Source organism: Chamaea fasciata, unplaced genomic scaffold, assembly GCF_029207755.1.
Source record: "Chamaea fasciata isolate MVZ Bird 193981 ecotype frontalis unplaced genomic scaffold, bChaFas1.0.hap1 SCAF_20, whole genome shotgun sequence".
Taxonomy (NCBI): domain Eukaryota; kingdom Metazoa; phylum Chordata; class Aves; order Passeriformes; family Sylviidae; genus Chamaea; species Chamaea fasciata.
Window position 1 is genome coordinate 6,313,438 of NW_027094105.1, and position 24,266 is coordinate 6,337,703.

Sequence of the window (24,266 nt, forward strand, 5' to 3'; positions counted from 1 at the left end):
CACTGGTGTGGTTTCCTGGCTGCACCACAAACCTGCTGTAGGTTGAATCTGTGGGGCTTTTGAAGTGATTGAACTTCATCTCTCTATGTACACGTTGCAGAGAGTGAGTGAAGGCTCAGTGGAGCCCTGGTGTGAGAGAATGGTAGAATCAAAGAAGGGTTTGGGTTGGAACGGGACCTTAAAGATCATTTAGTCCAACCCTCTTTCCAGGCAGGGACACCTACTAAACTAGATTGCTCACACCCCCATCCATCCTGGCCTTGGACATTTCCAGGGATAGGGCAGCCACAGTTCCTTTGGGAAACCTGTGCGAGGGCCTCACCACCCTCAGAGAGAAGAATTTTCTTCCTGATACCTAATCTAAACCCTGCTCTCTGTCACAGTGTGAAGCCATTCCCCCTCATCCTGTCCCTTCATGACCTTGTCCAAAGTCCCTCTCCCGCTCTCCTGGAGCCCCTTTAGGCACAGGAAGGGGCTCTAAGGTATTCACAGCGCCTTCTCCAGGCTGAACAAGCCCAGGTCTCTCAGCCTGAGCTGAAAGAGACCCACATGGATCCAACCCCTCCACGTGGGGAACAGACCCCTCTTCATCTGGGGAACCCAGGGCTTGGAAAATGCTTCTACAACTGGAGGTGTTGATGTCCCACCAAGGTCACCCCCGGGCTCCGACCTCAGCCTTGCTCCAGGCTCTGTGATCCCACTTCCAGCTCCCCTTCCCCTCACCCCCCCCCCCCAGCAGGACTCCGATTCCCGACATTTCCCTCGGAGCGTTCCCGCTGATCCCTGCGGGGCGGCTCGGGGGTGCCAGTGGCAGGGGCCGCTCTGGAATCCCCCTGCCTGCCGGGTCCTCCCGCCATTGGGAGCGGCGGGGGCCGTGCCGGAGCCCCCTCCCCATCCCCATCCCCATCCCCATCCCCATCCCACTCCCGCAGCGCGGGGCGGGGCGCGCCGCCCCCCCGCCCCTCCGCGCCCCCGCGGCCGCTCCGCGCCCGGCGGCGGAGGGCGGGGAGGGCGCGTGGAGCCGGGGACACGCACACGGACACGCACACGGACACGCACACCCAGCGCGGCCCCGCAGCGCGGCTCTGCGGCCAAACCCCGCCAACAAAGACCCCCGCGGCCCCCCCCTCGCCGCCGCCCCCCGCGGGATGTAGCCGGGCCGGGAGCCCCAGCGAGGCAGCGGCCCCGCCGCTCCGTGCCCCGCAGCGAGGCCGGGAGGCGGCGGGCTCAGAGGCGCCGCCGCCACCATGGGCAAATCCAACAGCAAGTTGAAGCCTGAAGTTGTGGAAGAGCTGACCAGGAAAACGTACTGTGAGTGCCCGGGGGGCCGCCGGGGGGATGCCGGGGGTGTGATGGGACCCGCGCTGCCGCCCGGCCCCGCCGCTCCCCCGGGTCGGTGCCGCGGCGAGCGGCGGCTCCTGCGGGGCCGCTCCCGGGGAGGGCGCAGGCTCGGCCGGGCTTTGTTGGAAGAATTCAGGGATTGGCCTGGGAGGAGGAAAAAAACCCATAAGGCAGCAGAGAGACGCGGAGAGGGGCAGCGAGCCAGGGGAACGCGCTGTTTTTTTTACAAAAACCATCCTCCGTGGCCTATTTCTGAGCCTCCGGGAACGGCGGGGCCAGGGCCGCATCCTGCCCGCCCGCGGCGCCCGCCGGAGCATCGCGCCCTCCCTCGCCGTCCCCCCGCCCCTGCCCCGAGCATCCTTCGCCCGGGCCGCCCGGCGCCCGGTACCCAGGGCCCGCCGCGGGGATTGTCCTCCCCGGGCTGCCTCCCCGGAGCCCGGCAGCAGCTCCCGGAGCAGGGTGCTGAGCCTCTGGGTGGCTTCCAAACTTTGGGTGCGTTAGTTGGAGGGGTTCCCTTTGTTATTGCGCTCTGAAGTGGAGAGAAGAGCCCGACACCGGCGAGTTCGATATTTTTTCTGAGTATCTCAGTATCACTTTAATAACCTGATTTTCTGAGCGAGCGGCTTTCCCGTCTGGACCTCCACCGTAATCGAATTAATGTGGCTGGTGCCTCAGCCATCCAGGTTTAGCAAAATCATTTTTTTTTTTCCCTGAAGGATGCACAAAGGAAACAAAGGCTTTGGTGGCTCAAGTTTGCCTCCCCTCTTGGCAGGTCGCAGATATTCCCCAAACGTGCAGCAGACCTGCGAGCTCTCCCCTCTGTCATTGCTGCAGTCCCACGGCAGCGCTTACCCAAAAAGGCAATAGATTAGGATGCAGCAAGTTCTCCCATATGGAGAAGAGGCAATACTGGTGCATTGCACAACCCTACACGCGGGGTTGCTCTCTGCCGTGGCACAGCCGGCAGCAGGCGGGCGGAGGGCAGGTGGTGGGGGCATGTCCGCATAGCCAAGCCGGGTGTGATGGTAGGAGAGGCTGGGGTACCCCAGCTGGGCTTCCTCAAAGTGCTTGGGGCGGGGGGAAGTAGTGAGAATGTGGCAGTGCCAGGTGGGCACAGCCCTGGGCATAGCTGAACTGGGGTTTGGTGTCCTCACTGCAGCTGTCGCCCACGGTGAGTGTGGCCGCGCCGGGCCAGGTAGCGATAGTGCTGTGCTGCAATCCCCCGCTCGGTTTGCAGCCTCTGTGACGACCTGATCTGTGAGGGAGAGGAATCTGGGAGCAGCCAGCTCCTGCACAGCCTTGTCTGCTGGTGATCTCCTCTGTGCTGGGCTTTCTGCACACCTGGGGTGGCTCCTCTGCCAACACCGGCGGGGTCGACACGGGGCATACAGGCAATGGTGCCCCATGTCTTACTGGAGCCAAACACAGCACTGGTGAAACCAATGTCTTTGGGCACAGGGATGTCTCTTTGCTGGATAAGGCCTGCAGGTCATGGCTTTTTTGAATCACTTCATTCCCAACTTTGTGCTCCTCTCTTTTGGGTGCCCTCCCCTTTCCACTGCACACTTTCCAAGAAGGATTGGGATCCTCTGATCCCTCCCTCAATGAGTTTCCAATCTGTCTGGAGCTTTGCCTGCCTGCTCTGGACATCTCACTGCCTCTTTTTAAAGACCCCGGTACCTGTGCAGGTGAGGCAGCAGCACCCAGCAGCACGTGGCCCTTTGCGTGGCTGGAGTCTGGTGCAGCATCCCAACGTGCCCCAGCAGCATGTGGCTGGTGGTATGGTGCCTGTCAGGGAGAGCTGTCGCTAATTCCAGGGTCTGTTTGTTGAGCTCTGCTCATTCCACCTCTCGTCTCTGGGATTAATTACTTTTGCTGAGCGCTTCTGCCCCTTTTCTGCAGCTGTCAAGGCGAGCGTGCATTCCCTTGTCTGGTGAAGCACTTCACAGGGCCCTCCCAGGCACGGCTGAAAGCCTCTGATTTATCTTCAGACCATAGGAGATTGGAAAGATACCAATTTCCGTCTGTGTTTTGGGAAAGCCAGGCAGGGGAGAGGCAGGTAGGAGGGCAGGGCTGCGCTGAGTACAGCGGGAGGAGCTGATCCAGAGCCCTGTGCTGTGGCTGTGGCTGGTGGAACAGCTGGAGCAGGGGACAGTCATACACACAAATCCATGGCCTGCTCAAGGATTTCTGGGGGCCTCCTTGGAAATGGTTTTTTTTTCTTCCACAGCATGTTGATATTTAGGCACGTTTCTGGAAGACACAAGAGCATCCCTGGCCTGTGCTGCCCATCCCATGTCCTGGCTGCCATGTTACCAAGCAAGTGCTGTCCGTGCCTTGTGTGTGGTGCTGTTTCTGCTGTTGCTACAGCACATCTGGGCAGATGTCTCCAGCAGCCCAAACTGATGGGAACCTGCATTTGTCCCAGGGAGGTTCCCGTGGCAGCGTGAGCCGTGGTGCTTCTCCCACACTGGGATTTCCTTCCATTGCATCGTTTTCTGTGTGTATGAACTTCCACACAAAACAAAGCGAATACCAAAAAAGGCCCCTCTCAGGTCTGCAGGATCAGAGGGAAATGTCACCCCCTCTCCCTGCTCCACACAGCTTTTCTGCTAATTCATCTCATCCAAGGGACACAGAGGACCTCTGCTTCCCTTCAGTGCCTGGTGTCTTCTTGTCCTGCCTCTTCTTGTGTCCCTTGTCCTCTCTGAGCGCTCCATCTCCTATTTGTGGTGTTTCTCTGGCCATGCCTCCTCAGTTGCAGCAATCCTGGGACAAGCAGGAGATGAGAGCATCCAGGAGAGGCAAGGCTCAGGTGCCAGGGCAGTTGTGGACAGGGAGGTTGAGCTGAGGATGCTGCAGGGCTGCCATCAACGGCCTCTGTGACTTGTGAGAAATATTTTCCTGCGTGCATTCAGAGCAGGTTGTCCCAGGCCCTGCTGGGAACTGGACATGGAAAGGCGGGAGCCTGGAAACCTCGTCTGTTGGCTCCCCTCCCCACTCTGCTCCTGACTTACAGTGCTGGGGGCCAGATTTTAATGGCACTTGGACACCTAAAGGCGCAGAAGGGCTTCTTTGAAGTGCCGGCTGCCCAAATCCTTTTGGTTTGGACCCATCTCCGTGTGCCTTTCTGTGTCTCCAGGCACCTGAGTGCCCAGGAATACCTGGCAATGCCAAGCTCCACCGTCTGCCAGGTGCTGGAGTGGTGCTGGTGGGGACAGCCAGGCTGCAGGGCTGTTTAACCCTCCTTGGAGGCCAGGCTGGTGCCACACAGGAGCGTGCAGGAGAAGTCAATGCTGAGCGATAATAATACTGAATAATAAATTATGTAATTCTTCGTAGTTTCATAGATCCTTTCATGGAAAAGTCCTCAAAGTGCTTTATAATAATTAATTTATTAATCTTCCTGATGCCTCGTTGGGGTAGCTCAGAGATGCAGTTTGGTGGTGTGTCCCAGGAGGTGGTAACTCCTAAGACATGAAGGAACCACCATCCTCCCTGGATCACATCCTCTTCCAGAGGGATTTAAACCTGAGCTTAACTTGGGCCAGGTGCTCACGGCTTAGGGCCACAGTGGGATTTGGGATTGTGTTTAAGAGCCTTGTGGGGCCGCAGTCAGAGGGTTCTGCTCAGATGGAGATTTATGAATGTCCTGAGGCGTGACTGCGGCCTGAATCAAGTGTGTGACGAGCATGTGTGCAGTTGTGGGTGCACGATACGTGTCCTGGGTGGAAATGACTTGGTGTGGACTCCTGGGAGAGAAACTGGGAGAGAAATACAGTTCTGAATGTCCCTGCTTGCAGCAGCACTCCCAGGCCAGTCACCCTTAAAATCACGAAGCAGTTTTAAAAATGTGCACTTGTTTCAGAAGAGAACGTTTTAGCTCTTTTTTTTCCCAGTCATTTTGGGGAGGATTGACTTTCAGGGTTCCCTTTGCACAGCTATTGCCCGTGTCCAGAACTAGCCCTGTGTTATTTTGGAGGCTGCAATAGCTGAGCAATCAGGCATGCTCAGAGCTCTGTCGGTGCAGCAGCGTCGCTCTGGGGCCAGGTTGGGGTCAGGATGGTTGGGGATGGTGGTCCCGGTGCTCCTGAGGCCACAGTGGGGCTCAGGGGGAGGTGTGGGAGCCACAGCAAGGGTGCCAAAATGACACCCAGGCTGCAGAGTGGGTGTGAGGAAGATGCTCTTTTCCCAAGAACCGCATCCCACCCACTGTGATCTATTTTGTGGATTTTAAACTCACTCCGGCATCATCATTTTCTGCTCTTTCACAATAAGCCGCAAAATTGGCTCCGTTGCTCAGCAGTAATGCAGGGAATTAATGGGCATTAGTTTAAGAGCAAACTATAAACATATTGATTTGTAGTTACGGGGGTACGTGGTGGCTGGTGGAACTCTGTGGGAAAGGAAAGGAAATTCTACGATTGCAGCAGTTTTCAGCCAGGAAGATGGATTGGTTCCCTGCTGGCTGAGTCAGGCTGGGGCTTTGCTCCATCGTGCCACCCCAGTGCTGAGGAAATGTGCTGGCTGGGGCAGTGGGCAGGAGCAGAGGAGGGACCTTGGTAGCTCCCCCCCCTGCTGCTGGTTTATTTTTAGCCTCCGAAGTGTTTGGCCTCAGGCACTGGGTTTCTCTGCCAGGTTGGTTTGTGTTGAAATCCCTCCTGTTGCTCATCCAGCAGAAGGTGGGGTGAGCTGGCCGGGTGGCTACGGACCCGTTATCCCTCAGTGGCAAATGCTGGGTGAAATCATCAGTGTGGGTGACTTTTAACAGGCCTTGGAGTGACAGGACAAGCGGGAATGGCTTCAAACTGGCAGAGAGCAGAGTTAGATGGGATATCAGAAAGAAATTCCTCCCTGTGAGGGTGCTGAGGCCCTGGCACAGGGTGCCCAGAGAAGCTGTGGCTGCCCCATCCCTGGAAGTGTCCAGGGCCAGGTTGGTTCCGTGCCCTGGGGCAGGATGATGGGCAGGAGGTGCCAGAGGGATGCCCAGGGGCTGGAGTTTGTTTGGGGCCTGGTTTTGCTGCAGCTCCGTGTAAGCCAGAGCTGTGAAGGGGGTTGCTGTGGTGCAGGTTCACTGCAACGTCCATGTGGACCTGCTGTGCTGCCTCTGGAGGGCTGTGGTGGTCTGGAGGCATCTCCGGCTCCTTCTCCAAGGCGACCCCAACCTGCTCCCAGTGAATCCGACCCAGGGCATCCCACACACACCTGGACCTGGGGCTCCATAGGTGGACGGAAGCAGAAGAAGTTTTGGGGTTTCGGAAGCAAGTTTTGAGGAGTCCCTGCAGTCTCTGGGAGGTTCTTGCAGTGCCAGGGTGGGAAAGGGGAGACGTGACCGACGCCCTGAGCGTTCCCTCTGCGGCAGAGCGGAGCAGCCGTCCCCGCCGGCCACGCTCGCGCCGCCGCTGCTCCGGCATCACAAGAATCACATTTCATTTATCCCCTGACATGTTAATGGATCTGCTTAACCACTCTCCTGACCTTTGCTGCTGCCGCTATAATTAAGGTTGTGAAACAAGAAGCTCTGAAGGCATCAAAGGAAGCGGCTGCTTCAGGGAGGAGCCTGCGGGCACGCTCACTCTGTTATCGGGGTGACATTTGTGGGGTCACTTTGTTCCTCCTTCCCCTCCTTGTTCTCCTGGATCTTCTAGGGAGCTGGATGCCAAGGGAAGCCAGGGTTCGTGCCCTGGGCACCATGGGGTGCTCAGCCCCAGGGCATGGTCTGTGTTGCTTCCATCACCATCACTGCCATGGGCTCCCCAGCTCGGTGGTGCCAGCACAGGGCTCCCTCCCCACACCTCCTGCTGGAAGGAGGGCTGCCTGTGCTTCATCCACCTGTTTCTCCAGCATCTTCTGATCAATGGCTGGACCCAGTGGAGCTGCTCTGGCTCTCTGTGCCACCCCTCAGTGCACAGTGATCCCTGCAAGAGAGACTGGGAGGGCAGTGGAGGTGGCCCTGCTGCCAGCAAGGTTTTGCCTTGAGCACCCTCCTGACCTTCCCATGGCTCCAGGGAGTGATGGCTGAGCCAGAGGCACTTCCTTTCCTACTGCCCACGCTGGTCTAGAGGGGTGTTTTCTCCTCTGCCCAGGGCAGAAAATGCTCCTCAGGTTGGGGATGGCACCTTGGAGTGCCAGATCACACTGAAACCCCTGTGGCCATGGGATGGATTTAAGCAGGTGGCAGGACACAGCTGCCTGCCCTGGCAGGGCGGGGGGGCTGCTCCATCCCTGCTGCCGGCAGCTCTGGGAATCCTCTGCCCCTCCAGGCATTGCTGTGTTGGCTCTTGGGGGAGCTGGGATTCAATCCTGGGATAGACCTGCTGCAGCCACCAGCTCCTGCTGTGAGGGTGCTTCAGCCTGATTCAGTAATTTCCAAATGAAGACACTGTCCTTTCCCCTTCCTCTCCTGCCTCCGCTTCAAAGAACAACTGCTGCTTTTTTCCCTAAACCCAATTTCCAAAGCCTAATGTCGGGCCCTTAAATATTTAATAAAGTCTAAAAAGGATTTCAGCTGCATATTGGCTTTCCTGTTGGTACCAGCCCCGGGGGAGACGAGAACTGCTCATGGACCTGTTTATCCAGTCTGGGAGCGAGGCAGACCACTAATGGCAACCGCCGGGGAGGAGATGCCAAACACCCCGACTCTGCTCCGAGTACTGCTCCGTGTCGCAGAGTAACAAATGACACCAATAACGCTGTCAGGCTCGAGCTCTGAATGTCTCAGAGGCTCCCAGACCTGTCATGGTGCTGGTGATGTCTGTGCCTGATGGGGAGAGAGGCCAGACTGGGAAAGCTGGGATGGGGCTGTCCCGCTGTGACAGGCAGGCAGCTCCGGCTGTGTTGGTGCCCACACAGTTGGGGTTCATCCCAAATCCCTTGGGGATGTTGCAGGGGTGGACTCCCACACAGGGATGCCCCGGCGTGTGGGTGATGTGGCCAGGAGCAGGGATGGGCACGGGGCTGAGCTGGGGGAATAGTGGTTGGGGCAAGCTGGGAGCAAAAGAAAATGACATCAGTCATATTCCAGAAACAGTTGTTTGCAGTGGGGTGACCCTGGTGCCACAGTCGTGTTTTACTGCCTCTTCCCCAGAGCTGTCCCTGTGCTGCCTGGGAGCAGGAGCAAAACCCAGCCAGGAGTGGTCTGGTGGCCCCAGAGCTGGCAGAGAGCACGGGACTAGGACATCATTAAGAGTTCAACCTGAATTTTAATGAGACCACATCATTAGGAGCAAACTACCCAAATTCCCAAAGTGCTGCCATGTGGTGTATCCTAAAAGTTACTGTCATCAGACAGGGTCCTGAGTGAGCTCTGAGTGCCCCAGGATGGGCTGATGGACAGCCCCAGGGCAGGGCTGAGCCCGTGGCAGCCTGCAAGGGTTCACCCCTTCCTTCCACCACCATGCAGCTCCTGTGGGCACTGTGCTGGGGTTGGTGCTGGAGCTGGGGCAGGGCACTGGGAAAGAACCTCCAGCTGTCCCTGGAGTGCTTCCCCCTGAACTGCACAAAGCCACTTGACAGCCCGGGCCTGCCAGAGGTGACCCCAGGCAGCCCTGGCACTCAGGGCATCTTCCTCTCTCGGCAGGGAGGTGCCCATTCTGCACCAGACAAGTGCTGCCCAGCCCCTGTTTGGGGGCTGGATGAAATCCCACGGCTGCTGCACTCACCTGCAACAGCTGCTGCCGTGCTCTTGGCTGAGTGTTTTGTGGGGACAAGGGAATGGGGGAACTGGGGATGACCACTCAGGTTGTGATGAGTTTAGCCCAGGTAACTCTGCAGAGCCAGGGGCTGGCACTGGGTCCCCCTGTGCAAACCGATGGGACCTTGCTGTGTCCGTGTTTGCAGGTGCGACGTCTGCACCGAGTACCTGCTGTTCCGAGCCCAGTGGTCGCTCTGAGGGACCAGAGGCGAATTCTGCAGGGGCTGTTGAGGCCGCGATGCTGACGCTGTGATCCCAGGGGCTGGAGCGAAGCCGGAGCGAACGCACGCACGCACAACGCTGCCGGGCCGGGAGGGAGGGAGGGAGGGAGCGGGGAGCTCCTAATTGGTCAATATTAACATTGTGATGATGGTGAGAGTGGAGTTTGTATCAGATTTACGTTCAGAAAATTCTTAAATACGTGTTTCGCCGAGACGAGGGGCGGGGTGTGTTCGGCGTGAATCGCAGGCTGTGCGGGGCTCAGCCCGCAGCTCCCGGCTGTTTTACACGGGAGGGGCCCCTCAGCGCCCACATGAGCGCCCCGGGCTCCTCCGCCCCATTCCTGCACGCATGAGCACCCAATTAACACACACATGAGCGCGCAGTTCATTTACATATGAGCACCCAGCTGGATTGATGCATGGCTGCCCAGTGAATTCCCGCTGGATCGCGCTGCTGCTGCTCCGTGCATGAGCGCCCTGGTGGTTGATGCATGAGTGCCCAATTAATAGGCGCACGCGCCTGCAATTAGCTCATGCCTGAGTGTCCAATTAATTCATGCATGAGCACCTGATGCATTCACACCTGAGTGCCCAATTAGTGCGTGCACAAGTGTGTTATCTCCTAATTACACTAATTTACACATGAGTGCGCAATTAGCTCACGCAGGAGTGCCCAGCGAATGGACGCGTGACTGCTCAATTAATCCGTGCATGAGCGCCCAGTGAATTCATGAATGCCCGCAAAAATGGATGCATGAGCCGCCAGCTGGTTCGTGCATGAGCGGCCCTTTCACTCTCGCCGCAGCACCCGGGCAATTCATGCATGAGCACCCAGTGAGTTCACCTAGAAGCACCCACATAATTTATGCAGGAGTGCCCAATTAGTCCACGCGTGATCTCCCGGTGTGTTTTTGCATGAGTGCCTCTCTGGCTCAGGCATGGGTGCCCAGTCAGTGCGTGCATAAATGCCCCATTCCTTCACGCCTGGGCACTCACTTCGCTCACGCAGGAGCACCCGTTGCCGGGGCCTAATTTTCCCCGGTCTGGGCACTGCTCTGAGCACCTACAGCAGGTTTAGGCAGCCCCAAACCCGATGGGAGCCCCTTCCTGGGGTGATGTGCTGGCTCCCCCAGACTGGGATGCCCGGGGACACTGAAGGAGCCACAGCAGGTCACTGTGGGAAATAAATGCCACAGGAATGCCCCTGCCGTGACCCAGTGTGTTATGCTGGACCAGTTGCCCGTGGGTCGGCACAGCCCGTGAGCTGGCATAGCTGGAGTGCTCTGTGGCGGTGAGGGGAGCCACTTTGTGCCTGGAAATAATTAACTGGTTTCCCTGATAAGGCTGCGATGCCACGGCCCCACGGGATCAAGGTGCTGCCCTAGCAGCTGGGGCAAGGGGGGACATGTGGGGGCTCGGGGGAGACTCCTCCCTGAGCCTTTGGGAACCCAAACCTGCATAAGGACAGAGCCGTGCCGTTGGTTTTGGCGCACAGGGGCTGAGCTGAGTGTGCACAGTCCTGCTCAGGGTCCAGCCCTGCGGCTGTGGCCAAACCCTTGCCCCTGCATACAGGGGAAGGGATGTCAGCACGAAACAAGCCCCTGTGGGGCTGAAGCATCACGTCACCTCGTGCATCCCACCGTGACCAGGGGTCCCTGAACCATTCGAGTTCCTCCCGCCCCGTCCCCGCCGCGGTCCAGCGAGCTCCCTGCGGCAGGGCGACGGACGGGGATTTGCAGTCCCGGCTCCCTCCTCTCCTCTCCGCCTGGAAAACACAAATTAACAGGCTTGAGCACTGATTAACCAGAGCTGATTCTTACTGCAGTGGCAGCTGGGTGGTGGGAGGAGAGGGGGCACGCGAAGGGCGGGTGGTGACGGAGCTGTCAGTCCTCGCCTGTGCCACCGGGATTGATGGAGAGGTGGGGGGAGAGGGCTGGGGGGGGGGGGGGGGAGTTAGGTACCGGCAGCTGCGAGGAGGGGGCTGGGGGCTCCTTGGAGGCTCTGCCCCTCTGCGCTGTGTGAGACGCGAGACTCCAAGACCTTCCCCACAGCTGAGGTGGGAGCGGGAGAGGACCGGCCAGCGAAGAGAGAGTGCCCTTGGATGCCGCGTGGCCGTGTGGGGCAGCTCCTGGGCTGCTCCGGGTGCCTGTCCCTGTCCCCGCTGCCTGCCCTGCCTGGGCTGAGTCCCGCGCTTTGCACGATTCCCTGTGCTTTGCACGATTCCCCGCTCTTTGCACGGTGCCGCTGCCGCGGTGCGGGGCTGAGCGCACGGGCCGGCGCCGCCGGGGCTCCCGGCTCGGCGATGCCTCTTCCAGCCTTGCGGTTCATAACAAATGATAATACTCTGCCTTTATTTAGCGCCTTTCATCCCCAAGGAAGCCGGGGCACGCCGCTACTAACAAGCTGCTACGTGCACTATTTATAGCCGTCCCCACCGCGGCTGCGGGAGCGGCAGTCCCTGGAGCACGGCACGGCAGCTGAGCCCGGCTCCTCGCTGGAGCACGGCCAGGCACCCGGCCCTGCTCCGCCGGGGTGCTCTGTGGGGCTGCTGTGGGGTCGTCCCCTTGTTCTGGGGCGTCGGGGGCGCGCCTGGCCGAGGTTTGTATCGCTGCAAATTGACGTGCGTCGGCTGAGCGATGCCGCGGGAGGGAAATGCGGCAGCTGCCGCTGCACAGGTTCTGTCTGTGAGCCCGGCGGGGCTCTGCCTGCCGGGGAGATGCAGAGGGACAGCCCTGTCCCCGCCGTGTGGCCTCTGTCCCCAGCCTGAGGACAGGTGGCTCAGCCACGCACTCCGTCGCGTGTCCCCACTGCAAGTCGGGCATTAGCATTCCTAATTGGTGCCACTCGGAGTGTCAACACCCAGCAGGGCCGGAGCGGCTGGGAAGTGGCAGCCGTGAAGTCATCATCCGTCCCGGATCCGTAAGAGCAGATGCAGGGAGGCAGGAACTGCTCAGTCCCCACGCTGGATCGGGGCTGGGGTGCTTCCCTGCCCTGGGAGCACTCTGCCCCCAGCACAGGGGAGATTTGGTGGCAGTGGAGAGGTGAACGCAGAGGTGGGTGGTTTTCCAAGGGCTGGGAGATGAGGCCGCGCTCCCACCTCAGGACAAACCCCACCGATTCCCCAGCCCCCAAGGCTCGAGGTGCTGGGGGAGGGATGGGGCTCCGTGTGGCTCCGTGCCAGGATGCACATTAACAAATCCCTCATTGGGAGCCCTGTGCTGATTTCCAGCCTGGCACCTGAGTGGTTCCCTCCCTAGGAAAAGCCTCTCCTGGGAGCATCACACATCTCTCCTGCGGCACGAGGGGAGCTGGCTCCGTCCCTCCCTCCTGCCTCAGCCCGAGCGTGTCATTACCAGCATTTCTCCCGTACTAAAAAAAGCACAAATTTCTTAATTGTTTCCTGCTGGAGTTGAAAGGCAGCTCCCGGGCCCAAAATAGCACGCTGGGGGAAAAGCAGTCGAACAAGAGAGAGCAGAAGGCGATTTGCCTGGAGGGGCTGAGCCGAGCTCTGACTGCAGCCCCGGCTGCTGCTGCAGTCCGTTTTACCTGCCCCGAGGGCTCACCCTCATCCTCCTCCTTCCACCTGCCCTTCCTGGTGCTCATGGGTGCTTGGGCCTGCAGAGCTGGTGCCTGGGGCATCCCCTGAGCATCCTCAGGGTGGAGGTCACGGCTTGTGTCTCAGTGCAGGTGTGTGCAGGGAAGCCTGTTCCTGTTGGAGATGTCACTCAGCATCTCTCTTTTGCAAAGATGCTTTTGTGACACCGGTTTTTTTTCTTTTTTTTTTTTTTTTGTGGGGGGGGTGGGGAAGGGATGGGGTAATCCCTTGGGACTGCTATGACTGATGTTTTAGCCCACCCCAGCTCAAGTTGCTGGATGCAGCGTGTCCTTCCTGGCTCCCTCCTGCCAAGAGACCGCTGCCTGCCCAAAACAAACAACCCTCCAAATCCCTCCTGTGAGCCTGCCAAAGCCCTCAGTGTTCTTCGTCCCACATGCTGAGCATCCCCGTGCCTCCATCCCTTCTACTAGGGAGCTGCTGCCCAGACACCCTGTGGTGCTACAGTGGGTGCTGCTTTTGCTGAATCCCGGGGGAAGTGGGGGAATTGAAGCACATCCCTGTGCTGGGATGGAGGGACCCTCCAATGCATGGGGACAGCCTCGGGGACAGAAATTGCTGCTAGCAGGGACGCTGGAGCCACAGTCCAGCTGGAGATGAGGTGGGGGCCATTGTGTGTCCTCCTGGCTGCCCCACTGCTGCCGCCCCAGCCTTCACCTCTGAGCTCTGCACCTTCTGCCAGGCACGTTACAAATCTTCCTGATGGAAAATTGCTTTCTTTTCTTTCCCCTGCCATCCAAGGTAATTGGCATCTGTTGGTGTGTCTTCGTCTCTATTTTTATCAGCCGTTTGCACACTGACATCTCCACTCGCCTCATTATCCCCGCGCCTTTCAGACCTGTGGCTTTTTCATCATTATTTAGATGCACGACGCAAAGGAAATGACAAATGAGGCCGTTCCCCCCCCCGTGCCCACCTGCTGGCACCTGGCTCCCCGCTGTGGGGAGGCACAGGCACAGCTCCTGCAGTGGGACATGCAGTGACAAGTGCCAGCCCCCTGCCCAGCACCCCACATCCCTCAGAGCCTTTCCTCTGCTGAGGACATTTTTCATCTCAGCAGCTGTCCCTTGGCTGGGGACACTTGGGGTTGCCAGTGCTGTCTGTTGTCTAGTTTGTCATATTTTGGGATTTTTTCCAGAGCTTGGTGGGGCTCCTCAGGGTGCTGGGATGGGTTTGATGATGTTTCTCCAGAGGCAGCTGATACCTGGGGAGATGCCAGCCCTGGGGCTGTGCCTGTGCCCACGTTCAGTGTGTCAACTTCAGGGCCAGGCAAGTCCCTTCCCTGAGCCGCCTCCAGGCAGATGTTTCAGCAGATGTTTTCAGGGACATTTAGGGAAGATGAGACAGCAGGGCCAGATCCTCCCCAGGCATGATAAGCTTGTCTCCTTCATGGTCCATCCGTAGTTCTGCACTCCCTGAGCACAACACAAAACATCTTGGGAGTCTCCCTGGTTTTGGGGGTCCCCAGCACCTGCAGCCCTGGCCCCATGGACCACCTGGGCTGGCTCAGGCTGTGCCTCAAAAGCAGTTTCTGCCAGGTGGGGAACGCTTGGCAGCTCATGGAGCCAGTGAGCCCTGGGACATCCCCCAGGAAAGTCACTCTTGGGAGCCCCAGAGTATTCCCCGGGGAATTCACTGATGGGCAGAGAAACAGCTGTCACTGCAAAAGCACTAAATTTCTGTCTCTTTTTTTTTTTTTTCTCTTTTCTCCTGTTTTCTCTTGCAGTCACGGAGAAGGAGGTGCAGCAGTGGTGAGTGCCCGCCGTGGTGGTGAGCTGCCTGGGGCATGGGGCTGTGGCCAGGGGACAGGAGCTGGTGGCACTCAGCCACCCCACTGGCCAGGCAGAGCAGGGATGTGCAGGAGGTGCGGGCAGGTGCAGCTGTATTGGGGTGCAGGTGCTGCCTCACAGAGGGAAGACCAGGAAACAGAAGGGTTTTCCTTGAACACCCTGTGCAAGGGCTGGGTCCCAGTGGCTCTTCCCTCCAGAGTGTGGGGACACGGGGACTGTCCAGCTGGTGACCTGGTGCAGGAGGCTGGTGCTGTCCCAGCATGTTCCCTTTGGCTGCAGGGGCTGTCAGGGGTAGGATCCACGGTTTCTTGGCAGCAGCACGCTCTCACTCCATCCCCTCCACCCCACCGAACACAGCGCCCTAGAAAAGCCACCGCCTCCCTTTCATCTCCCTATCCCACCAGTCAAGGTTTGCTTTCTTTATCTCTTTCTCTCATCCTTCCCCCCCACCGGATGAGTCATAGCTGCAGCAACGTGAAAACGATGTCACCGGCACTTCGGTTTCCCACCTCGCCACCCCCTTCCCCTCCTCCTCCAGCCCTTGTCCCGCTGCAGCGGGCGCCTGACAGATCTGGGCGAGGTGTTGCATAATCTCCACGTACCCCACGTGATCCCCGTGTGGTCCCACATGCTCCCTTCATGCTCCCTGCGTGGTGCCCACACCCACGGAGCCACTGAGCCCCTTCCCCGCTCCCTCTGGTGCAGCTGCACTTTCCAGCACCCAGGTCCAGCCTGCAGCCGGCACCAAGGGCTTTTTGGGGTGTTTAGGCATTGATGGGTATTGGAGATGACCTGGGCTGTGTCACCTGAGGGCACAGGAACCCCGCTGTGCCCCCCAGCTCCTCTGAGCAGCTTTCATTTGTGGTCGTGCTAAAATGATCACGGAATATCCTGAGTTGGAAGGGACCCACAAACATCATCGTAAGTCCAACTCCTGGCCCTGCGCATCCCAAGAATCCCGTGTGCCTGCAGGTGTTGCCCAAACACTTTGTGACCTCTGGCAGGCTCGGTGCCATCACCACTTCCCTGGGGAGCCTGTTCCGGTGCCCAGCCTCCCTCACAGAACTCAGTGCTCACTGTGCCATTGTTTTTTGCCAGGGCATGGCTGCAGCAACGTGGCATTGCTGTCAGTCCTGGCTGGGCAGTGGGTCCTTGTCACCTTCCATCTCCCAGAAAATGTTCAACACAAGCCTGGTTGTGGCCCTTTTGCCACTTGTGGGCTGGCAGCAGGTTGGAGCAGTGTCACTGGTGCCACTCACTGCTTGTCCCTGTCCGCAAGGACCTCATCCACAGGGCTGGGTGCTGTGGGTGGGTGATGGGAGCACCTGGGGACCTTCCCAGTTCCAGCCCACTACAGCACCGGGAAGAGCCTCCCATCTGTGTGGGGAGACCCTCCTGGGCCCACGCTGTGCCCTCCATTGGCAGGTACAAGGGCTTTATCAAGGACTGTCCCAGCGGGCAGCTCGATGCCGCCGGCTTCCAGAAGATCTACAAGCAGTTCTTCCCCTTCGGCGACCCAACCAAATTTGCCACCTTCGTTTTCAATGTCTTCGACGAGAACAAAGTGAGTCTGGGATGCAGAGGCGTGGTCAGGGCCGGGCCCGTGGGGATGGTGGGATGGGTTTGGAATGCGTCTGCCTGGCACTGGAGGAGCAAAATATTCCAGCGCTTCCTGGGGCGTGAAATAGAAGCAGCGCAGCTGGAGCGAGCCCCCGCGCTTATTTTAGCTGGGGAGAGTCACGTGGGGAAGGGAGATGAAGTGGCAAAGCAGGAGGGGAGAAACGTGGTGTTGTGGTGCTGCTGACAAAAGCCCGTCCATGCAGTGCCCCCTGCATTCCAGAGCCGCTCCTGCTGGGATGCTCGGAGCAGCTGGATCACAGTGCTGGAGATAAATGTGCGTCACTCCTCCCTCCCTGCTGCCGTTTTGGATGTGCCCCCTCAGAGGGGATGCATGGGCAGGGAGGACTTTGCTGGCAGCAGCATCCTGACCCCTCCTTTCCTCCCCCAGGATGGGAGGATCGAGTTCTCAGAGTTCATCCAGGCACTGTCGGTCACCTCCCGGGGGACGCTGGACGAGAAGCTGAGGTGTAAGTGCTCCCCGTGGGGTGCTGGTGGGCTCAGCCCCACGAGGGTGCTGGGGTGTGTGTCCAGGGTGGGGACAACAGCCCCTGGGTGTTGCTCTGTCTTGCAGGGGCGTTTAAGCTGTACGACTTGGACAACGACGGATACATCACGAGGAACGAGATGCTGGACATTGTGGATGCGATTTATCAGATGGTGGTAAGAGGGGCAGGGGGAGCACAGGGCGAGCAGTCCCTGGGGGTCTCTGCTGGGCTGGAGCTTGGCTCTGTGGGAATGTTGAAACACCCCCAATTCCTTCTTTGGCCTTTTTCCTTGGGGGTTGTGGCCATCGTGGCCAGGGCAGTGTCTGGATCTGGTTGCTGAGGGTGGTTCTAGTGCCAACACTGTCCCCTTGCACCCTGTCCTGATGTGGGGTGTGGGGGGACAATCCTTGCCCAGGGACACCCTCCAGGCAGGACACAGATGGGCGTGTGACCTGGTCCTGTCCTGCTGCTGCAGGGAAACACAGTGGAGCTTCCTGAGGAGGAGAACACACCAGAGAAGAGGGTGGATCGGATTTTTGCCATGATGGACAAGGTGAGGATGCTTGGGGTTTTTTTCCTTGTGGCAAAGGGATTTAGGAGGTGCTGTGGGTCCTTTTGCTGCATCTTGGCTCCTGCAGGTGCCTCCTTGCCCTACCAACACAAGGTCTCAGCTGCTGCCAAGATCACTGTGGGATACCCACATCCCTCTGGGATCCCTGTATCCATTTCAGGGTCTCCAGGGTGGCATTGTCCCCTCCATGGCTGCAGGCATGGGTGGCTCCAAGGGGAAACCGAGGCTGAGGCAGGGGAGTGGGGAGGATGTGTGTGCTGGTGCGGATGTGCCGGGGTGTCGGGGTGCTCAGCCGGGGTGAAGCAGTGCAGTGACACGAGTGTTTTGCAGAATGCAGATGGGAAGCTGACGCTGCAGGAGTTTCAGGAGGGCTCCAAGGCCGACCCCTCCATTGTGCAGGCGCTCTCCCTCTACGATGGGCTCGTATAGTCCGGGGCCGAGCGGCGGTGAGTGCAGAACCGGGGTCTGGGGGTCCCATCTCCCACCTGCCTCATGCCGTTCCCACCTCCCCCAGGCACAGGCAGCTGACTCTCCTCTGCTGAAGCACCAAAACATGGATATCCCCCCCCAAATCCAGCCAGGGGGAATGCTGCCCCCATTCTGATAGGTTTCTCCCAGTCCTTCCCGTATCACCGAGCTCTCTCAGACCTCATCATCCCATGGAGATGGAAATGTTTGCCCGCGGCACAGCTCACTCCCTCACCAGCAGATGTGTCTGCAGAGGAGGCAGGGAGGCAGCTGGTGTGCTGGGGGCATGGGGACGCTCCAGAGACAGATTTTATTAAATGTTTTATTTATCTTATATCTTACTCTATTATGCCCTGGAGCTGCTTTTGGCACGGCAGTGTCGGGGACACTGGTTCACAGCATCACACAGGTGCTGGGCTGAGCACCCCGTGGTCCTTGCTGTGCCCTGTGGAGCTGTGCAGGGTCCCTTGGAGTGTTTTTGGTCATCACAGTCCAGGCAGTGTCCTGGGGCTGGGGTGTTTTTTAACCCCACTGAAGTTTTAAGATTTTCAATCTCTATTCTGTTTCCAGTTTTGCCTTTCCAGCTGCGCTGGTGTCACATGAGATTGTCACGAGGGGGGGATCCCAGCAACCCAAATCCCAGTTTGGCTGGGCTGCACGTGGCTAATAAACGAGATGGGTATGATGGGTAGCTCAGAGATAGGATTTAATGCGTCTGACTGAAGGCGGCATCCAAAGACCAGGGGCATGGCTAGCCTGGCGTTTTATAAGGTTTTACCCGGGGGTAGGTGTCCAAACTTGGTTACAGGGCAGGGGCTTGACCTTGTAAGTCTAAGGTCTTAAACCAACGGGGCTTACTCTATTAGCATCTTCCTATTGTCCCATCTCCCAAGGTCTCAGGTGTATTCCCTCAGTGTAGGGAACCTGGGCTAAGCTTTGATCTGTCCCGGGTAATTCCCAGGCTTCCACATGAGATGGCCACAGGGGTTTCTGGCCATACTTCTCACCCTATTTCCCTTCTCCCCACCCTGTGCTGCAGATGCCTGGGGGAAGATGCTCTCCGTGCCATCCGACCACCGCCGCGCGAAGCTTGCCTGTCCCTCCTGGCCTCCCTTTCTGTTCCGCGAGCCAGGGATGCCCTCGAAGCGCGAGCCCCTCTCTGCACTCTGAACCAGCCGCTGCCATTTGCCAACTTCTGCTTTTTCCAAAAAAAAAAAAAAAACAAAACCAACCCCGCGCCAGACCCCGGTCTGAGCGGCAGCGAACGCCCAAGACTTCAGGGCCGGGGGAATGGGTGGAGCGTCGCCGCAGGCAGAGCCTCCTCTCGGCCTCCTGGCCCCCTTTGCTCCCTTTTTCCTACGTTTTCGGATGGGACTGCGGATGCGCCGGCGGGATGCTCTCTTGGGAACCAGCCGGCCAGAGCCCAAAGGTACTGGGGGCTGCACCCCCGGGTGTGCCCGTGTGGGGTGGCCGTGGAGCCGAGGCACCGACGGCGATTGGGAACAGAGTCCTGGCGTCACCCACCATGCCGCTGGCAGCCCGGCTCGGCTCTCTAGGGATATATATTATATGGTTATTATTTTAATTTTTAATTTTTTTTTTTTTTGGTGAGACAGTATTGTGCTTTTTGGTTTGGTTTTGTTTTGTTTTGTTTTTTTTTTTTTTTGTTTTGTTTTGTTTTGTTTTTCTTTTTTTTCTTCGGTGGAAAAAAAGTGAGGCTTTTTTTTATATGCCTATCTCGATGATCGATATCCTTATTTATTTGTTGTAAATGTTGCTGCTGTGTTTCGTCTCTCGTGTGTGTGTGTCCACCCACCCAGGTGAGGATTTGTAAGGTTTACATGCTCGTACACTATTGCGGGGACCCGGGAGCCTGCAATAACAATGAAGCCAAAAATCTGCCTTCCCCCCTCTCCTCCCACCCCTCGTACCCCAAGCTCCGTGGGCTGGCTGCTGTTTGGAGGGGATGCTGTAGCTTCTTTTCCTCTTCCCGTTCCCGTGTTCCCTGCATTTTTCTGTTCACCCTTCCCTGTGGGAGCTCAGTGAGGCCTCACTCAGCCCAGACTCTGAGCAGACCAAGTTCCATCCCTCAGCTGGGCAGGGTGAGGAAACTGCCGGGCACCAGAACGTCCCCATTTCCTGCCTTTTATTCATTTTCTCACTGCATGAAAAAACTATTAATGGAGCCCAGAGTTGGGTTTTGCTTTTGAGCAGATTCCTTTGCTATGTTCTGCTTTGCAAACGGTGGGAAGGTGTTTGGTGGTGGCTGTGAATCATCCTGTGTGCTGGCGGGGCAGAGGGGGAGCCTTGCTCTGTCTTGCTCCGTGCCCCCATCCCAGCTGGGACAAGGTGACAGGGGAGTGCCAGGCTGGGCTGTGCACAGCTCAGGGTGTCTCCTTACCCCCTCACTCCCATGGGGCGTGGGAGGTTTTGCTGTGAATCCAGAGTGTGGCCCAAGCAGAGCTGCTTGTGCCCACCTTGGAGGAGGCAAAGGGCTGGGAATACACACCTGGGGACACTGGGCTGCAGCCCCCCTGTCATGGGCAGGGCCTGCGTGGCCTCTCCAAACTCCATCAACAGCCAGCACCCCTCTGTGCCCCCAGCTCAGCCCCGCCAGCACCCACACCACAGTGGGACACAGTTGGCATTTCTGCTGGAGAATGAGCGTTGCATGGGTGATGCCTCAGCTGCCTTGGTGCCCGCTCTGGGAAAGGAGAGATGTGCATTCCCTCAGGAGCAGAGTGCAAGAAGCCTTTGGGACCCCTAAAGCCACCCTGGGGCTTCCCCCTTCCATCTCTGGTCCAGCTGATGGTAGCAGCATCTTTCCACCCATCTTTCTCCCCGCTCCTGTGGCTAAGCCCAGACAGAGGACTGTCCCCATGGCAGTGGGAGGTGACATCTGGATGTGGAGGACAGTCTGACAGGTGTCTCACGATGCAGGAGACAAGGTGGTGCCTCAGTGTTTCCTGAATCCTCCCAGCCAAAGGATGCTGGTTCTTCACTGTGCAGCCCCACTCCCCGGTTTTGGGATTTTGTGCTTGTGGTTCTCCTGATGCCCATGAAAAACCACCTTTCCCCATCCCCAAGGAGACTGACCTCACTTCCACGTGCAATATTTCTGCCTCTTCTGCAGTTCCTGCCCCTGAGGATGCCCATGTTTCGTTGTGGGGGTGCTTCTGGAGGGTGTCCCTCACTCACTCCCATGGAAACCTCCTTTTCTCTGTTGCTCTGTGGCCAAAATTCAACTCTCTGGGGTAGGTTTTTGCAGTGCCTGCAGCTTATTGAATGCTCATCTGCCAGACTGGTCCCCTCCTGGTGCCAATCGATGTTCCCAATGAATGTGACACTGCTGTAATCACCTCCACTGATGAATGATGGGCCCTGCCACGTTTGACATAGTTCCCAGGCAAAGGCAAACCTCATTTGCTCTGACACTTTTCCCCTGGAAAGCTTTTAATTTTTGGAGGACCTGTCATGGTTTGAGCTCCATCAGTGCTCAGAGATGTCTCCCCAGGGAGTCAGCCCTGCCAGGGTTCCTGGCAATGCTGAGTGTCCCTGAGCAAAGCATTTTGGCCCCAGTGTTCCCCACTGGCTGTGGATTTGGGACCCTGGCTTGGATGCTTCTAGTCTCCCCTTTGGGGAGCACTGAGGGCCCCTGATTCCTCCTGAACACCACCAGGATCTGCAGCGCCTTGGTGTCACTGAGAATAAGGCTTGGAGCGTCTCGTGCTTGGAAACGTTGGCCTTAACCTCCTCGTGCCTCAGTTTCCCCATCAGTGGAGCGGCTGGGGTGAGCCATCCCCCTCTGCAAAGCAGTTTGTGTCTGTGCCCTGGCAAGCACAAGTGCTGGACACGGCTCAGGACTGCAGGCACAGGGGCCCACGGAGCATCAGGCACGTGCAGAACACCGGGAATGGTGCGTGAAATGCCGGGGTGGAATTTACATCAGTGAGTCTTTAATTCCAGCCTCTGTTTTACACCTGCTCATGATGAAACCGCCAGCAAGCCCTGGTTTGTCTCTGTTCGTACTCGGGTTCCTGGTGCCTGTCCAAAATAGAGCCCTGGCCATGGGAAGGGGGCCCAAAGCACAGCCAGGCAGAGGTGAGGGTCCAGCCCCGGTGACTGTCGCATGTGCCCCCTCTCATTTGTCCCTGTCGGTGTTGCCCCATTAAATGCCATGTCTGTACTTTCCTTTTTTTCACTTTTCTGTCTGTGCGCTGACTGTTGCTGCTTTGTATCCGTCTTTCCTTGAGCTCTGGGGCTGGGCTGGGCTGAGCTGTTTCCCCCAGGAGCAAGAACGTGGGAGAGGGCTCTGGGGGCAGATTCCCCCCTGCGCTCTCCTCACAGCACAAACCAGGACCCAAGAGAGAGAGAAGTGAAGGGTTTTTCCTCTGGAGCAGGCTGTGAATTACTGCAGTTTATAACGAGACCAGGCTGGTCCCAGGAGCGCTCTCCTGGGTTGGTGGAGGAGGGTGTTTGCTTGTGGGGGACCCCAGACCCTGTTTGTGCCAGGTACCAGCAGCAGCTCACCCTCCTGCACAGAAGCAGATGCCTGTTGGTTCTTCCCGTGCCATCAGGACACCACATTCCTGTCGCATGGGGAGGCTGAGGTCGTGGGAATCCCAGCCCAGGTCGCTGCTCCTCAGTGGGTAGGGATGCGGCTTCCCAGAGGGTGGAATTGTCTAGGAGTCCTGGGATCTGGGTTTGAGCCCCACTTGGAGCAGGGCTGGCTTTGAGGCAGGGCCAGGCATGGCATGGGGGCAGCTGAAATCACTGGCAGAGCTGCCCCCTTCCCATGTATTTCGGGTTGGGGGGGTCATTTGGGATGGGTGAGTGACCTGCAGCCAGCTCACTGTCCCCCATCCAAGGAGGAGATTTGGGGCATTTAGTGAGAGCATCTGTCACCTGTTCTTCCCGAGGGCATTGGAGGGGGGGGTCTGGCTGGGACAGAAGCAAGGGCTGAGGGCAAAGGAGGGAGCTGATGGCCCCAGTCTCAGTGCACACTTTGGGCTGCAGCAGTTTTGGGCTCTCAGTTACACATGTCAGCCCTGCCCATGCAGCAAAGTCATCCTTCCCTTCTCTCTCTGCTCCTGTGGCCACCAGCCCCGGGCTGGGTGCCCTGTGCCACAGGTGTGACCCCTGCCCAGGGGATGGCCAAGCTCCAGGCTGAGAAGCAGCAGCTCCAGCAAAGAGCCTTGTTTGTGAAGATGAAGCCTGTGTGTGCGTCCGTGCCGGTGTCTCGGCTTGCATGCCCCGCTGCCTTGTCTTGAGATGAATTCAAGAGCAAACCAAGCAAATGAAACAGTTTAATAACAGAACAAAACAAAAACCCAGGAACTTTGTGACAGTGGAAATAAAAGCTTAATGACAGTAATGAAGTGGCAGTGGTCTGTGATGTGCTGGGTTGGGGGGGTCACGGGGGCCCTCAAACCTGCCCTGGCACCAGTGGGGCTGGGAGCTGGGCTGGGGCGTGTCACTGTCCCAAGAGCAGGGCTGTGATGGCACCAGCACAGGTGTAAATAGGGATGTGGTGGGCCCTGTGGGCAGGCAGGCAGGCGCTGTGCCCACACCTGTGAGGAGCTGTCAGCTCTCAGCCCCAGGCACCCTTCAGCCCCATAGCACTGCTCTTCCCACCTCCTTTTACCCAGACGGGTCCCATCCTGACACAGTGCCTGCGTCCCTTTTTCCTTTTGCGGTGCAGACACAGCCATGTGCCCATGGGCACTGTCCCTGTCCCCTCCGAGCCCCCTCATCCATGCAGCGGGCTGGGAGCCATTGGGTCACTTTTGGCGCACACACTGGCTGCAGAGGAATCTTGATACGAATATTCCATAATTGTGTCCCACTGCCCTGACTGGAGCTGCCCTTTGGCAGCCCCCCCTCCCCTGGCAGGGCTCACAGGGGGGCTCACAGCCTGGACTGGGCTTTTCACGTGCAGCAGGGTCGTGTTGGCCGTTCTGCGCTGCCAACTCTTCCGGAAACGAGCACTGCGAGGCCTCCCCGCCAGCCCATGTCCCTTGTGTTTGCTCTCCTAACGAGGCTGACTAATTATTTTCGGGAGGCCAGAGGAGATGCCCTAATGGTCTGAACAAGGAGGCTGTGTTTGTGCAGGGGGTTTTGTCCAGAGGTGCTTTGTGCCAGCACATGGTGGGAGCTTCCAGGGATTTCTCCTCTGTGCCATGGAATGGGCAAGGACAGGCACAAGCTCCAAACCGCAGTGGTTACCCAGAGGCTGTGCCTTAACCCCAGCAGGGAAGGGGTTAAAACCCAGCTGGCATAGGTGCTCCTGACACTGGGAGCACTGGTGAGTGTGGGAAGGGCTGGCTGGGGTTAATTTGGTGATGAGGAGAAGCTGTTGGGGTTTCTTTGTGCCAGCAGAGCTGGCTCTCCCTGCCAGGGTGCAGGATGGAGCTGGGATGCAGGTTGGTGACTGGGGATGCTCCAAGGTAGGTTTTGTGGCACTC

The 24,266-nt window shown here is 58.3% G+C and overlaps 1 protein-coding gene across 1 annotated transcript; it reads left to right on the forward strand.

Moving 5' to 3' along the window:
- The first annotated feature begins 1,000 nt into the window (after positions 1 to 1,000).
- On the forward strand, positions 1,001 to 23,176 carry NCS1 (neuronal calcium sensor 1). The gene is made up of 8 exons (XM_066201104.1): positions 1,001 to 1,311; positions 14,595 to 14,619; positions 16,084 to 16,222; positions 16,667 to 16,745; positions 16,850 to 16,938; positions 17,239 to 17,316; positions 17,665 to 17,780; positions 18,842 to 23,176. Exons 1-7 carry the CDS (start codon positions 1,248 to 1,250, stop codon positions 17,761 to 17,763), a joined length of 573 nt encoding a protein of 190 aa, XP_066057201.1. The 5' UTR covers positions 1,001 to 1,247; the 3' UTR covers positions 17,764 to 17,780; positions 18,842 to 23,176.
- Positions 23,177 to 24,266: the final 1,090 nt, after the last annotated feature.

Coding starts and splice junctions, on each gene's coding strand:
- NCS1 (XM_066201104.1), top strand. CDS start 1,248: ATGGGCAAATCCAACAGCAAGTTGAAGCCTGAAGTTGTGGAAGAGCTG. Junction 14,620..16,083: donor GAGAAGGAGGTGCAGCAGTG/GTGAGTGCCCGC, acceptor CTCCATTGGCAG/GTACAAGGGCTTTATCAAGG. Junction 17,317..17,664: donor TTTTTGCCATGATGGACAAG/GTGAGGATGCTT, acceptor AGTGTTTTGCAG/AATGCAGATGGGAAGCTGAC.